General features: G+C 56.0%; 1 protein-coding gene across 2 annotated transcripts; it reads left to right on the top strand.

Annotated features, from left to right (window-relative positions):
• Positions 1-896: 896 nt before the first annotated feature.
• On the top strand, positions 897-14,420 carry CDR2L (cerebellar degeneration related protein 2 like). 2 transcript variants are annotated; one of them, XM_035026077.1, is made up of 5 exons: positions 900-1,060; positions 10,391-10,503; positions 10,808-10,956; positions 11,509-11,673; positions 13,096-14,420. In XM_035026077.1, the coding sequence occupies exons 1-5, from the start codon at positions 982-984 to the stop codon at positions 13,985-13,987; spliced, it is 1,398 nt and encodes a 465-aa protein (XP_034881968.1). In that variant the 5' UTR covers positions 900-981; the 3' UTR covers positions 13,988-14,420. The 2 variants fall into 2 exon arrangements, with proteins under 2 accessions (XP_034881969.1, XP_034881968.1); XM_035026078.1 differs by lacking the exon at positions 11,509-11,673 and having other exon boundaries at positions 897-1,060.
• The last annotated feature ends 1,206 nt before the right edge of the window (positions 14,421-15,626 follow it).

Here is a 15,626-nt window from a genome sequence, read left to right as displayed (position 1 = left end):
AATGCTTAGAAGGTGAAATTGTGTATGGTTTTAACTGTTGTAACTGGATATAGCATATGGAAAGAGAGGGAAGGGGAGGGAAACAGGACCTTAAAGGGAAAGATCCAGAATGCAGGTAACACACCCTCAAACTTCGCCACTCCTGGCCTGAGGCGTCCAGCCACAGATATTTAAACACACAACTTCTCAACGTAATCGTAAATAAATATTCATTCAAAGAGTGTCCATGGAAGGTCCTAACTGGCCAGCCTCTTCTAGGCACTAAGGAGCCAGCTGTGAACAAGAGAGGCACGATCTGTGCTTTCAGGAGATCTAAAGGGAGAGAGAGAGATAACAGCAGGTAAACAAAATAAAATCATTTCAGACAGTGAGCGGTAAACCGAAGGGGTCGGGCGTTAGGGGGAGGAGGAGGTTGAACCAGCAACGGCCCCACCAGGGCACCGGGGAGATCCCGCCCTCGTCCCCGCCTCCATATTTGCATACGTCTCCTGACTGGCCAGCGGCGGCCGGCCCCACCTCTCGGAGCAGGCGGCTAGGGAAGCGCGGGGCGGACCCCGCCAAGATGCAGCGGCGGCTCCGGGTGTCGCCGGGCGGGCAGGGGGCAGCGCGGGCCGGAGCCGGGCAGGGGGCGCCCCCCGCGGCCCCCGCGCACTCCTAGCGCCCCAGACGGCCGGCGGACTCCGACCGTCCTTGCCACCGTCCCGCCCGCCGTCTCCGCCCCTCCACCCTTTGTGCCGCCGCCGTCCGGTGCCCCCGGCTCCGCAGGACCCCGGCCGGGCCGGACGCCGCGGCGCGCTAGGCCCGCGTGGGCGCCGGGTCGGCGGCCGATGGCGAGGGGGCGCGGCGCGGGCGGGGGCGCTGCAGCCCGAGTCCGCGACGCGGGAGGCCCGGCCGGCCTCCGCCGCATTGTCCCGGGCCCCGCGCCCCGGCCCTGAGCCGCGCCGCCGCAGCGCCCGCCTGCCGCCCGCCGCCCGCGGGGCCATGCGGAGAGCCGCCGGGATGGAGGACTTCTCCACAGAGGAAGAGGAGCCCTGGTACGACCAGCAGGACCTGGAACAGGGTGAGCACGGGGGCGTGGGTGCGGCGGGAGAGCGGGGTGCGCCCGGCGACCCCTGTCCGCTTCTCCATTGTTGAGCAGTATCACCCCGGGGAGGGCTGGGCTGGACCCGGAGCGCCGGACTCCGAGGGGTGATGTGTCTGGAGAATCGGGACGTGGAGAGAGGGAGCGCTGCCCGGGAAGACCCGGGCGGGACCCGCGAAGCCGTGCAAAAGTGGGGGGAGCGGCCTTTCTTTTTCCCTGAACCACAGGGGCATACTTCACCCAGCTCACCCACCCCATCTTAGAGGCAGGAACTGTCCAGGCGCCCCTGGTATTGTTGGGGGCCTGAGTACTGGCTGGAAGTCTTTGAAGGCCGGGAGGTGGCTCCTTGGTTATGTTTTGCTGAGAGAGAGAGAGAGAGAGAGTGAGAGTGAGAGTGAGTGAGTGTGTGTGTGTGTGTGTGTGTGTGTAGCGGAAAGTTATCCCATTCCAAATCCAGTGGCACCCTTCCCTGCCAGGATTCCTGAGCTCTGAAACTCCCAGAAAGTTTCCCCAACTCCCTTACCCTCCACCCAGGGAAGGTATAGGGGTTTGGGGACCCTGCTGGCCAAGAAGCAGCAAAAACTTGGAGTCTCCAATCTGCCTTCCTGAGGGGAAGGGGGTCCCCTGGCCCTTTCCCTCCCAGCCCTCTCTCAAATGACTCATGGTTCAGAGGGAACCAGGTTTGGGAATTCTGAGCAATGCACCAGACTAGAGCCTGAGTAAAGTGGAAGCCACCTCCCCCACTCCCATCTGAGGGTAGAGAGGGTGGCTGGAAGGGGGTTAGAATCTGGTGATGAGGTGGCCAAGGTGACATCACTCCAGGCAGGGGGCGGAGCTGTGGGACAGGAAGCAGGAGGAGGCCTAAGAGGGTCAGGGCCAAGGTCTCCTGGAACAGCGTCAAATCCACCCTCTCTTCCCCCAAAGTGCCTCATTCTTGGACCGTTAGAGCTGGAGTGGCAAGGAAACATGTCTAGGAGAAGTGACTACCATCACCCAGCAAGCCAGGCGAGTGTGGACACAAGTCTGGTCCAGTGCGTACTAACACCCCTGCTCTGAGTCGCCATCCACTGGGGCCCCCAGATGCCTAGCTTTGCCCTCGTGTGAGACATCTACCCAGATCCTGGAGCCTTTGTTTCCTGGCCCTGACCCACATCCCCACGTGGCAAGATTTGCTGGTAGATGAGACTGTCCTTGTACTCGGGAGCGTGGGTTAATCAGAGCCTCTGGGACCAGTGTGGGACTGGGGTGCTGGGCTGAACTCTGCCATAGTCTTTGCCCTGGAGTCTACCTCAGCCTCCCTGCGTGGAGTATGGTGTCCAGTACTGGCTGTGACAACACCCTCCCCTATCCTGGGCACCACCCCCCAAATTTTGCATCCCACAAACACCTCCTCGGGCTGACACTTAAGTGTCGGACACCGTCCTGGGAGCTGGGATAGTCTCAGCCCTGGCCTCCTGGGTGCACCTGGGCAGGCGGAGGTGGGCCTATAACTAAGTGTGGGTGTTAGGGTGCAGTAAGAGGGCTTCATGGAAGAGGCAGGCCTAGATGGAAAGACTGGAAGCTGGGCGCCTGGGAAGATGGCTTCCCAGGAAGCTGATGCTGATATTGCTGCTGTCTCATTTCATTCCCGCACCCCTAACAAAGTCTCTGGCATGCTGCCCAGCCCAGATGTGGGAGGAAGGAGCCAGAGAGTAGGGGTGGGAGACGTGCTGCTTCCGGAGAGCGAGAGGTGTCGAGATTCGAGCTGGGCTGGGCAGCCATGCTCTGGGACCAAGGTAGGGGCTGGCCTTGCTGGTCTGCAGTAGCCGGCCTTGTCTTGTGGCCCCAGGAGTAGCCAGGGCCCAGGAATAAGGAGGGAAACCAGAAATGAGGCAGTGTCTGAAGAAATCAGGGTTTGTGACCTAAAAACAAATGTCCCCTCACCCCGGGCGAGGGCTGAAGGTTCTTATCTGAGATCTATATGATTATTTTTTTTTAAGATTTTATTTATTTATTCATGAGAGACAGAGAGAGAGAGGCAGAGGGAGAAGCAGGCTCCCAAGGAGCAGGGAGCCCGATGCGGGACTCGATCCCAGGACCCTGGGATCATGACCTGAGCCAAAGGCAGACGCTTAACCAACTGAGCTACCCAGGCGCCCTATATGATTTTTTTTTTTTTTTAAGATTTTATTTATTTGAGGGGCACCTGGGTGGCTCAGTCGTTAAGCGTCTGCCTTCAGCTCAGGTCATGATCCCAGGTTCAGCTCAGGTTCAGCCCAGGTTCGGCTCAAATACCTCACACTTTGTAGACGGATGCCTCCAGACGCCTTCACACTTTGTAGATGTTTGTAGATGTCTCCATAGTGAGAGCAGAGGGCCTTCTGCTATGAGACTCATAAAGGTTTCTGCAAAAGCCCCTCTGAGCGGGAGGGTGAATAGGGGCTGCCTGGGCATTCAAGGTGGAGGGAACACAGTACCAACCAAGGTACAGAGCAATGTGAGAAGACCACCCACGGCTAGAAGGTAGGAGCCATCTGGAGTGCCAGCAGTGGGCTCCCGGGAAACCTCAGGCACAGCCACTGCAGCGCACCTCTTAGAGCCCAGCACCGACGGCTGGATGATGGCGTGAAGCATGGGCCAAAGGCCAGCCGCACTGGTGATCAGGTGCCTGTTACACCCCCTTTCCCTGTCCCCAGTGCCTCTGAGTGGCTCAGAAGGTGGTTCGCTCAGCCAGCCTGGCCTCCCCTCTGTATTTGTCTCCCCCTGTCCTGAGGGCAGCCCCAACTGTACTTTCTGGAAGCTTGGCCTTCCAGATGCTGTTGGACTTGGATGCTGTTTTTTCCTAGTGCGGGGAGGCAGTTGGGACAAGCAAGGCCCTAGATCCTCACCATGTTCCCTCCACCCACCGACATCAGCACCTGTAAAAATAGAAAAAGCCATCAATCGTTAAACACAGGTTCTCTCTCTGCCCGCCTCCACTCCTGACCTTGCACCAGGCATGGCAGGCCCTGTGGTACCTCTTTCCGAGCTGAGACAGGGCTGCTGAGTCACAGACTTGAAGACCTGGGTGCCTGACCTTGAGTCTCAGCCTTGGGCCAGAGCTCTGACATGGCAAGGGGGGCGGTGACTGGAGACCAGTTGTGTGGACCCAGAGTTCCTGACATTTGTGCCCTGGAGGTTGTAAGCAGGAACCCTGCAGCCCTGCCAGGTGGTAGATTGCCTCCTCCCACCCACTTTATCTTTGTCCCTTCATCCCTGTGCCTGTCCCCTGTCCCTTTCCTACCTCTCTGCTCCAGAGTCTGTGGGTCCCACCCCAACCCCAACCAGTGGGGACAGTGGGGTTTCAGGGTTTCTTTTCAAGGACATCCTCGTGGCTCCCAGCCATTCCCTCTCAGGCCTTTAGGGCATTGCTCATGGGGAGCACATCAGCAGGCACTCAGAGGGCAAAACTGCTGAAGCCCACTACAGGAGACCCCAGAAAATCCCAGGGTCCAGGTGGGGGGGGTGCCCATTTAGACTTGGTACCTCCCCCCAGCTTGGTCCAGTGTGACCATTAATCCGGCCATGACAGGCTATTTATGACTCCAGCGTCTACTTCCTGCTTAGCCAGCTCCCCCATTCTCCCACCCCGAGGCCTCCCCCACCCCTGGTCCAAGGGGAGCTGTACACCGCCCCCCGCCCCCCGGAGCCCAGAGCCATCACCAGCCCTCTGCTAGCTGGTGTACCTTCCCCAGTACTTGGCTCCAGCCAGTCCCCTGCTCTGCAGCTTCTAGACTTCTCCCGTGATCCCTCCTGGCAACTCCGACCAGCTTAGCTTACATTGTGATCCGGTTTCCCCGAGACAGTCTCTGAGGTTCTCCCCGACCCCAAACAGCTTCTATTGTGTTCCTCCCCACCCCTGAGTCACTGGGCGGCCTGGTTACATTCGCTGCCTTCACAGGGCAAGCTTCTGTGTCCTTGGTTTATAGTGACTTGCAGCTGCCCCAGCCCAGCGATAGAAATACACACACAGCTCAGGGGCTCACCTGGCAAGAAAAGCGCAAAATGCAGCTGTTTGTGGCCTTTCCTCACTCAGCTTCAGAGCCTGAGGTCTTGGGCTCTAGGTTAAGCTACAGGAACTCCAAGCAGTCCACCCATGGAGCGTGTACCCCAATGCCAGCACCTGCCAGTTCCCAGAGGAGAAAGCCCCGATGAGTGTGGCCCTCTGTTCTTTTCCATTGCTACCTGAGTTGTTTGATACTGTTTGGGGATGAGCCATATGTTCACCATCTCATTTCAGAAAGTAGGAAGATGGTGTGGCTGCCTCATCACGAAGCGGGGGTGGTCTTGCTGGGCTCCCGAATTCGCACCAAGCACGCAACCTAACGTAGGGCTGCGCTGTGATACTCACATCAAACCTCACACTTTGTAGACGGATGCCTCCAGACACCTTCACACTTTGTAGATGTTTGCCCAACTTAGAGTTCATAAATTCGTACTGCAAGTGGCCCCATTCCCCTCCCAGTCTGTATTAGGTAACTGGTTTTTCTCGCCATCATCATCCGAAGTTCATTGCTCAAAGCTGAAGGTTCTTATCTGAGATCTATATGATTATTTTTTTTAAAGATTTTATTTATTTATTCATGAGAGACAGAGAGAGAGAGAGAGAGGCAGAGGGAGAAGCAGGCTCCCAAGGAGCAGGGAGCCCAATGCGGGACTCGATCCCAGGACCCTGGGATCATGACCTGAGCCGAAGGCAGACGCTTAACCATCTGAGCCACCCAGGCACCCTATATGATTTTTTTTTTAAGATTTTATTTATTTGGGCGCCTGGGTGGCTCAGTTGGTTAAGCGACTGCCTTCAGCTCAGGTCATGATCCTGGAGTCCCGGGATCAAGTCCCACATCGGGCTCCCTGCTTGGCAGGGGGTCTGCTTCTCCTTCTGACCCTCTTCCCTCTCGTGCTCTCTGTCTCTCATTCTCTCTCTCTCAAATAAATAAATAAAATCTTTAAAAAAAAAAGATTTTATTTATTTGAGGGGTGCCTGGGTGGCTCAGTTGTTAAGCATCTGCCTTCGGCTCGGGTCATGATCCCAGGGTCCTGGGATCGAGTCCCGCATCGGGCTCCCTGCTCCTTGGGAGCCTGCTTCTCCCTCTCCCACTCCCCCTGCTTGTGTTCCCTCTCTCGCTGTGTCTCTCTCTGTCAAATAAATAAAATCTTTAAAAAAAAATAAGATTTTATTTATTTGAGAGAAAGAGAGAGAGAGAGTGAGGGGAAGAGCAGAGGAGGAGGGAGAGGACAAGCAGACTCCACACTGATCGCCAAGCCCAGTGCGGGGCTCGATCTGACCTGAGCTGAACCTGAAACCAAGAGTCGGATGCTCAACCCACTGAGCCACCCAGGCGCCCCTGATTTTTTTTTTTTCATTGGCTGAGGTAGCTGTTTAGGAAAACAGCTTTTGTTTTCCCAGCCTAGGTTATTGCAGCCTTTCTCTGGGATAGCAGCTTTGCACTCCTCCAGGAAACTCCTCTGGGTGATATCCGGGCACAGGGCCCCGCTCCTGCCTGAGGCCCAGCCCGAAGACTCCACTCTGGCTGTTTCAAAACCTTACCTGTATGTGTGGGAGCAGACTCCAGGCTTGTTCCCAACAGGTAGCTGGGCCTTTTGTCCAGGTCCTCTGGGTTCCGTAAGGTGCTGTCAGTCCGACCCCCAGCCTGGCTGAGAAAAAGCCCGAGGCTCTGCTCTCCTAGGCCCACAGGGAGTCGCTGCTCTCCTAGGCTCTCCTGAGAAGCCTCCTCCCCAGACCTGGCCGGTGCCCAGCAAGGGGCTCAGCTGAAACAACTGTATTGATGAAACTGTCTATGGGGGGACTATAGAGACCCTCCATCCTCTGGGGAGTCTAGAACGATCACTGTCTGAACAGGAAAGCATTAAAGACTTGAATCCCTGGACCACATCACATCGGCCCCAGCAGAGTTGCCTTTATGCATCTCGATCTGGATTTATACCATCAGCCTAGATGGAGGGCTGTTTTAAGAAACAACCTCACAATGGGAAAAAGACCCAAGCTTTCCTGGACAGCATTTTGGCAGAATGAATCAAATAGGCCTACTCTTTGTCCCGGTAATTCTGTTTCTGGGAAAGGATCTTCAGGATATAGGCAGTGATTTGCACCAAGATCTTTGTACTATGAATTTTTGTAGTTTCATTGTTTAAAAGATTTTATTTATTTGTTTGAGAGAGAGAGAGTATGAGTGGGGGAGCAGGGCAAAGGGAAAAGCAGACTCCCCGCTGAGCAGGGAGCCTGATGTGGGGCTCGACTCCAGGACCCTGAGATCATGACCTGAGCAGAAGGCAGATGCTCTACCGACTGAGCCACCCAGGCAACCCCAGTTACATTTTTTTTTAAGATTTTTTATTTATTTATTTGAGAGAGAGAATGAGATAGAGAGAGCATGAGAGGGGGGAGGGTCAGAGGGAGAAGCAGACTCCGTGCCGAGCAGGGAGCCCGATGCGGGACTGGAGCCCGATGCGGGACTCGATCCCGGGACTCCAGGATCATGACCTGAGCCGAAGGCAGTTGCTTAACCAACTGAGCCACCCAGGCGCCCCCCAGTTACATTTTTAACAGAAAAAAAAAAAGGGGGGAAATTCCTAAAAATCCAACAGTAAGGGCTACTTAGGGACCTGTGTACAATAGAACATTCACACCCACTAAAAATGGCCCTGTAGATCCATGTGCACACAGAAAGCTGTTTATGCCAAATTGTGAAATGAAAAAAAGCAGGTACAGAAAAACATTCTGGTCACACAAAATCGTTACTATAGCAGCTCTAAGCCTAGAAAGCTGTTTAGAAGGATGGTTACCTGCGTGTTGACAGCATCTTTCTCTAAGTGGGGCATTTTCTTCTACTTGCTTGCTCCCCTCTCCTCTCCCGCGCCGCACGGACCCTAACTCTAATTACTTACAAATGGCACTATTCTTTTGATAACTATTTGAGGCCATGTCCATTTGTTTGTGGAATTCCCAGTTATAGATCTAAGAATATATGAGGTACATTTTCAAGTAATATTTTGGTCACCTTTGTTAACCTTTCTGTGCCGTTTGATTTTTTTACATCAAGTACACCTTCACACAAGCCTTAAAGCAATTTTAAAAAGAAAAGAGCCTTAAAAAAAAAAAAAAAAAAGAGGGGCACCTGTGTGGCTCAGTCGATTAAGCTTTTGCCTACAGCTCAGGTCATGTTCCCAGGATCCTGGGATGGAGCCTCGCATTGGGCTCCCTGCTCAGCGGGGAGTCTGCTTCTCCTTCTCCCTCGGTGTGTTTGCGGTGTGTTTGCTCGTGCTCTCTCTCTCCCAAACAAATAAATACATCTTTTTTTAAAAAGAAAGAGAGAGGGCACCTGGGTGGCTCAGTTGGTTAAGCGACTGCCTTCGGCTCAGGTCATGATCCTGGAGTCCCGGGATCGAGTCCCGCATCGGGCTCCCTGCTCAGCGGGGAGTCTGCTTCTCCCTCTGACCCTCCCCCCTCTCATGTGCTCTCTCTCATTCTCTCTCTCTCAAATAAATAAATAAAATCTTTAAAAAAAAAGAGAGAGAGAGAGGAGAAAGAGAGGGAGGAAGGGAGAGCCTTGTGAACTCCACCTGAGTCTGTCTACCGACCTCCTTAAAGGCCTTGCCCCCACCACCAGTCTCTGTCTCCTGATTAAGCTGCCTGAATCTTTTTTCTAAAAACAGCATTACTGAGATGTAATTCATACACCAGGTAACTCACTCAAAGTGCACAGCAGCGCGACAGTCTCCAGCATATTCACAGTGCAGTCATCCCCATTGTCAGCTTTAGAACATTTTCATCATCCTGAACTCTTCTTAGAAGTAAAAGAAATAATATATTTTCCCTTGATAATAATAAATATGCCATTCCCTTTGTTTCTAAGAAGAGTGAGGCATATATACGGAGGAATATCTACCCCAAATGTCTAGTTACCCTCGCACAACCCCAGACCCACTAGAGAGAATTTTTAGGGATTCCAGCACCTGCCACTTCCTTTTAACCCCTCCCCCTCCCCACCACACAACCCCCTAAAAACAGGCTGGATCCCCTCCCAGCCTGACAGTGTTCATTTACTTTCGGCTAGGATGGGGGAGAGTAGGTTCCAGTCCTGTAGGGTACAAGAATCAGGGCTGCTTGGGGGAAGAGGATGATGGTTTTGCTGCCCAGGGAAAGGAGGTTTCTGAGAGGGGCCCATGTCATTAGAACCAAACGGTACCTGACCAAGGCCAGGAGACCTGAATTCTGCTTCCAACGTGGCCATAACCTTGGGCAGGTCATTCTTCGCTCTCGCTCTCCAGCCTGTCACCCATAGAATAAGGAGGTTAGGCCAAACAGCTCTGAAGCCTCATCCAGCTCTAATACCCAGCAAGCCTTTCTGCTCCCTTCCAATCTCAGCGGGCTCCTAGTCACCCTTCCAAACCCAGCTTGCAAGCTGCCCATTGCAGGAGCCTCCAGCCGACCCCAGGAAGAGTGAGCTCGCCCTTACCTGTCATCCCAGAGCACTTTCCCCATGTCTGTTGGTTGTCTTAGCACATTCCTCCCACTCATTCTTTCAAGGATTATTTATTCATTTATTTATTTGAGAGAGAGAGAGGGAGAGAGCACAAGCTTGTGGGATGGGCAAGGAGAAACAGACTTCCCCACTGAGCAGATAGCCCAATGTGGGGCTCGATCCCAGGACCCCTGAGATCATGACCTGAGCCAAAGGCAGATGCTTAACCAACTGAGCCACCCAGGTGCCCCTCACTCATTCTTTCAGAAAATATTTATTATACACCTCCTCTACGCCAGGTACTCTTCTAGGTCCTGGGATATCGGTGAACAAAATTGGCAAAATCCCTGCCCTATGAGCTTACAATTAGTTGGGGTGGGGGGGGAGATGAACAAGATAAATGAGCAAATAGTTTGGTAAGTTAGATGGTGGTATGCGCTGAGGAGAAAAACTAAGCCGAGAGGGAGTGCGAGGTGGGGGAGGGATGACTTTGAATGAGTGGTGGTTGGGGAAGGACTCCTGGAGAAGGTGACATTTAAGCACAGATTTGAAGGAGGAGGGGGACAAGTCCTGGGAGTGTCTGGGGAGAGGACATTCCAGACAGAAGGGACAGTCAGTGCAAAGTTGTAGCTCCTGGCTTACATCCCCTTCGAGGCCTGGAGGCTCCCTCAGGGCAGCTCTGTGTCCTGGTTGTCTTGGGGTCCCCAAAGCATAGCCCAAAGTGAATGCTCAGAACACTTATGGGAGTCCTCTGAGCTCGTTCAGCTGCTCATTGTTACTCCCACCCTCTGCCCCCCTCCACTAGACTTGCACTTGGCCGCAGAGCTGGGGAAGACCCTGCTGGAGAGGAACAAGGAGCTGGAGGAGTCTCTGCAGCAGATGTACTCCACCAATGAGGAGCAAGTACAGGAGATCGAGGTGAGGGGCCACATAGGCCCTGCATGTGCTCCCCCACCCATTAAGGACCCTTGGCCTATGGTGCCTTTGTGTAACTTAGAGAAAGGTGCCCTCTTAGCAGACACAGCTTTGGCCCCATAGTCTTGTGCAGTTCAGAACCTATACAACTATCCCAGGCGGCCCTATCGTGCCACCATCTTTACCCCCCACTCTGCTGCCGACAAATTTCCCAAAGCAAATGTGTTCCTAGAAGTGGGAAGAGGTCCAGGTGAACACATTTCCCCCAACCCTCTTCTGAAAGGGTACTCAATCCTCTCCCCTCCAGTACCTAACCAAGCAGCTGGACACGCTGCGGCACATGAATGAGCAGCATGCCAAAGTGTACGAGCAGCTGGACCTGACAGCCCGAGACCTGGAGCTGACCAACCAGAAGCTGGTGCTGGAGAGTAAGGCTGCCCAGCAGAAGATCCATGGGTGAGGGCCGGGTGGCGGGCTGGGGGGCGAGCGAGGGAGAGGTCAGGTTGGGTTGCATGTGGGCATACTGTCCGGTGGGTGTGACCCATGCTCCTTCTCCCAGAAGCCCAGGCCTGGAGACCCGGGATGGTAGTGAGATTGCCCTTGTCAGTTTCGGGTGGTTTCATGTTCAGGCCACAATCCCTCCCAGCTACACACCAGGCTCTGTTTAGGCACTGGGGATACAGCGATGGGGATACAGAGACCGTCCCGCCCTCTGGGAGCTCACAGCCCGGGAGGGAAGACAGGCATGTAAATACTTTATTGCGGTGCAGGATGGTAAGTACTCAAAGGGTGTGGGAAGAACCGAGGTGATACAGAGGAGAATGGTCAGCTCAGCCGGGGAGGCGCAGAAGAAGGGCGGGTCCTGGGTACACAGGGAGTTCTCGTCTGACCTCAGCACCAGGCAGCAGGGCCCATCTTTCCCCATCCCTGAGTCCCTCCAGGCCTGCAGTGAGGAGGGCTGGCCCCGTCCCGGTAAAATCCCTCCCGTGTGCGCCCCCCACCACCCAGGCTGACAGAGACCATCGAGCGCCTACAGGCCCAGGTGGAGGAGCTGCAGGCCCAGGTGGAGCAGCTGCGGGGCCTGGAGCAGCTGCGGGTGCGCCGAGAGAAGCGGGAGCGCAGACGCACCGTCCACACCTTCCCCTGCCTCAGGGAGCTGTGCACCAGCCCCCGGTAGGTGAGGGCACCCTGTGGGGGGCAAGCCCGGATCCTGCATGGTGTCCCTGCATCCCGGAGAAAGGAGAGGGTGGGCCCCAGGCAGCGGGTGGGAATGAGAGTTGGTGCACCGTCAGGCTGTCGGAGGGACTAGCCCTGTTGCCACCAACCATCAGCAGCTGGCATTGACCGAGCCCTGGCCACGTGCCCACCGCTCTAAGTGATTTCATTCCCGTGGCAATACCATGAGCTATGGTCTATCATCCTCACCGCTCAGGTGAGGAGACGAAAGCTCAGAGCTTACGTGAGCTTATCCAGGGTCACCTCTTCAGGAAGCTAGAATTCCAACTCAGGAGGAGTTAACCACTACACCTTTCAGTCCCCCCCCTTTTTTTTCTTTAGAGAGGGAAGTGGGGGGGGCAAAGGGAGAGGGAGAGAGAATCTCAAGCAGGCTCCATGCTGGACATTCCCATTAAATCTGAAAGGGATGGCCTCTTAATATAAAAATACATAATTGTGGGGACACTGGGGTGGCTCAGTTGGTTGGGCATCTGATTCTTGGTTTCAACTCAGTCACGATCTCATGGGCATGAGATGGTGCCCACTAGGGGCTCCATGCTCAGCAGGGAGTCCGCTGGAAGAGTCTCTCCCTCTGCCCTTCCCCCCCCACACATGCACACACTCTCTCTCAAATAGGTAAATAAGTCTTTTTTTTTTTAAGATTTTATTTGACAGAGAGAGAGCACAAGCAGTGGGAGCAGCAGAGGGAGAGGCAGGCTCCTGGAGGAGCAGGAACACCGATGCGGGACTCGATCCCAGGACCCTGGGATCATAACCTGAGCGGAAGGCAGACACTTAACCGACTGAGCCACCCAGGCGTCCAAAATAAATCTTTAAAAAAAAAAAAAAAATTTTTTTAAAGACATATTGTGCACTTAGTGGGTATTTCAATAAGGGTCCTGGCATGAGACAGTGCCTTGCACAGAGTGATTCATGAAGAGGTATGGACGAAGGTGTAGGGAACCGCGGGGACACTGCAGTACCCTAGGGTTGCAACAGCAAGGGGCTGTTACCATCCCTAGGCCTGAAGGGGGCAGGGGAAGGGAGGTTCCTGGAAGGCCAGGAGGTGCTGCCCGATCAGCGCTAACCAGGGAAGGAGTCTGGGGAAGACCCTCCTGACCTGCCTCTGTTCCTGCCCTCTGACCTCCTGCCCCTGCCTCCCTCTGGTTGAGCTCAGGAGAGAGCAGAAACCTGGCCGAAGCCGTTCACTGTGGTCAGCCGCCCCGGGCAGAGAGCAGGGAGAGAAAGGGCAGAGAGGGGATCTAGAGGCGCAAACCGAGTATCTTCCCCAGTGGACGGGAGAGGTGGTAAGCGTGGGGAGCTGGATCCGGGCCCTTGGCCTTGACCGGATTCTGCCGGCCCTCCCCTGCCCCTTCTCAGGTGTGAGGAGGCCTTCCGCCTGCACAGTTCCTCCTTGGAGCTGGGCCCGCGGCCCCTGGAGCAGGAGAACGAGCGGCTGCAGACCTTGGTGGGTGTGCTGCGTTCCCAGGTGAGCCAGGAGCGGCAGCGCAAGGAGCGGGCGGAGCGCGAGTACGCGGTGGTGCTGCAGGCGTACTCGGAGCTGGAGCGGCAGCTGTGCGAGATGGAGGGCTGCCGCCTGCGCGTGCAGGAGCTGGAGGCCGAGCTGCTGGAGCTGCAGCAGATGAAGCAGGCCAAGACCTACCTGCTGGGCCGGGAGGACCACCTGGCCGAGGCCCTGCTCGCGCCCCTCACCCAGGCCCCCGAGGCCGATGACCCCCAGCCCGGCAGCGGGGACGACTCGGCTGCCCAGGACGGCGTCTCCTCGCCGGCCGCCTCCCCGGGCCACGCTGTGCGCAAGAGCTGCAGCGACACGGCGCTCAACGCCATCGTGGCCAAAGACCCCGCCAGCCGGCACGCGGGCAACCTCACGCTGCATGCCAACAGCGTGCGCAAGCGCGGCATGTCCATCTTGCGGGAGGTGGACGAGCAGTACCACGCGCTGCTCGAGAAGTACGAGGAGCTGCTGAGCAAGTGCCGACAGCACGGCGCCGGGGTGCGGCATGCCGGCGTGCAGACCTCGCGGCCCGTCTCCCGGGACAGCTCGTGGAGAGACCTTCGTGGGGGCGAGGAGGGCCAGGGGGAGGCCAAGGCAGGGGAGAAGAGCCTGAGCCAGCACGTGGAGGCTGTGGATAAGCGGCTGGAGCAGAGCCAGCCCGAGTACAAGGCGCTTTTCAAGGAGATCTTTTCCAGGATCCAGAAGACCAAGGCCGACATCAGTGCCACCAAAGTCAAGACGCACAGCAGCAAGTGACCCTTTCCCCGCCTGCAGCCTCCCCCAGGGTCCGGCCACAGGGCCCCTCCTGCCTGGGCCATGCAGCCTCTGGTGAGGGAGGGAGCCCATCAGCAGCAATACGGCCCAGGGGAGGCTGCTCTCTGGCCCAGGGAGTGTGCGGGGGACGCAGCTTGTTCTCAGCTCACTCCGGAGGTGGCCAACCTGTAATACATCTGGCCTCCCAGGATCCTCCTCCATCCTGCGTCAGCCCAAAGACGCAGCTAAGAGTTGCAAAGCCAAACGTGTGCGCGCCACCGCCCCCCCCACCCCCCACCCCGGATTCCCAGCTCCCCAGCCCTTGGCTTCCTGACCCTGGGCCTTGTTCACATATTTGTGGCCAAGCTTCTGAAAGTCATTCTGGACCACTTGGCTTTTTTCTTTTTTCTTTTTTTTCTAAGTTTTGTTTTGTTTTGTTTTTTGTTTTGAGAGATTTGCAATGCAAGGTCTCCCTGACCCCTTGCCACAACTGAAAACACTTGAAGGGGGATCCCAGAGCCAGCTGTTGCAGGTTCTAGGGGTCTCCTGGACCACCCACTGCTTCTCCCCAGCTGCGACGCGCTGTCATTCCCTTAGCACCAGCTGTCCCACGCCCAGGGTCCTGACCAGGTCAGAGACGGCCCCTGCATGGAGAGCAGAATGCCTCAGCCAGACCTGGAGTGCCCCCCACTTCTCCCTGGAGACCATCAGCCCACTGCAGATCTGTAGCCAATCAGAGGAGGGGAACAGGGAGCCCCTCGGCAGCCATACATGAACAGTGCGCCCTGCTTCCCTCAGAGCCAGTCTCCTCAGGCTCCAGCCCTGGAAATGCCTTCTGGCCATTAAGCCTTCCAGGAGTCTGGGCGGTGGGGAGCCCCCATCTCTGCACGCCACCTCTGACTTGCCAAGCTTGGCCTCTGCCTGCCCCCATCTCAGGGACCATGATGTGTCTCATTCACTCCCATGCTCCCCACAGGCCGACCCCTCCTCAGATCATGCCTGCTACCCCCAGAATATCCCAAGAGTGTGCCACCAGCCAATGGTCCCAGCATCTGCCCGTGCCCCCTTTCAGTGGGGACTGCCCAAGATTCCCACTCTATACTGAACAGTATTGAAATGGGACCTGGTGGAGAGCATGTCTCCTCTCCCATAGAATGCCTGTTCTTAAGCTCTCACCTTTGTGGGGGGCTTTTGAGGACCCACCTGGGTCACAGGTTAAACCTTTTATTAAGGCTTCAGAAAGTCCAGCTTCAGCTAAGAGATGTCCAGGTCCCCAGCTTGCCCTGAGCAGTTCTTCAGGGTTTCCAGTTCATTCTACCACCCATCCTGAGATCCTAGAAATTGGAGGAGCCACACAGCCTGGTGGAAGGGGGGAGCCCTGGCCTCTGTGCTGGGAACCCAGGAGGGACCTTCATGCCTTATCTGTTTCTAAGGGGTAAAGGGATTTTCTTAACAAGCATGCCCAACCTTCCTGGAGGCGCTACCCTGCTCTCTGGGCAGCACTGTGATGAGCGCTGTCGGCTGGTCCTTCCGGTCACACATCTTGGAACCCTTTGTCCTTTGGAGCTGGGCAGCTCCCAGCCCTCCGTGTGTCTCTGTCATCTAGAGTGGAGGGGATAGGGTGGGGGAAGGGCTCCTCCTG

This window comes from Mirounga leonina, unplaced genomic scaffold, assembly GCF_011800145.1.
Source record: "Mirounga leonina isolate KUSES-001 unplaced genomic scaffold, KU_Mleo_1.0 Mir_197, whole genome shotgun sequence".
Lineage (NCBI taxonomy): Eukaryota > Metazoa > Chordata > Mammalia > Carnivora > Phocidae > Mirounga > Mirounga leonina.
The sequence above is the reverse complement of the archived record's forward strand: the minus strand, read 5'-3'. Positions and strand labels throughout refer to the sequence as shown.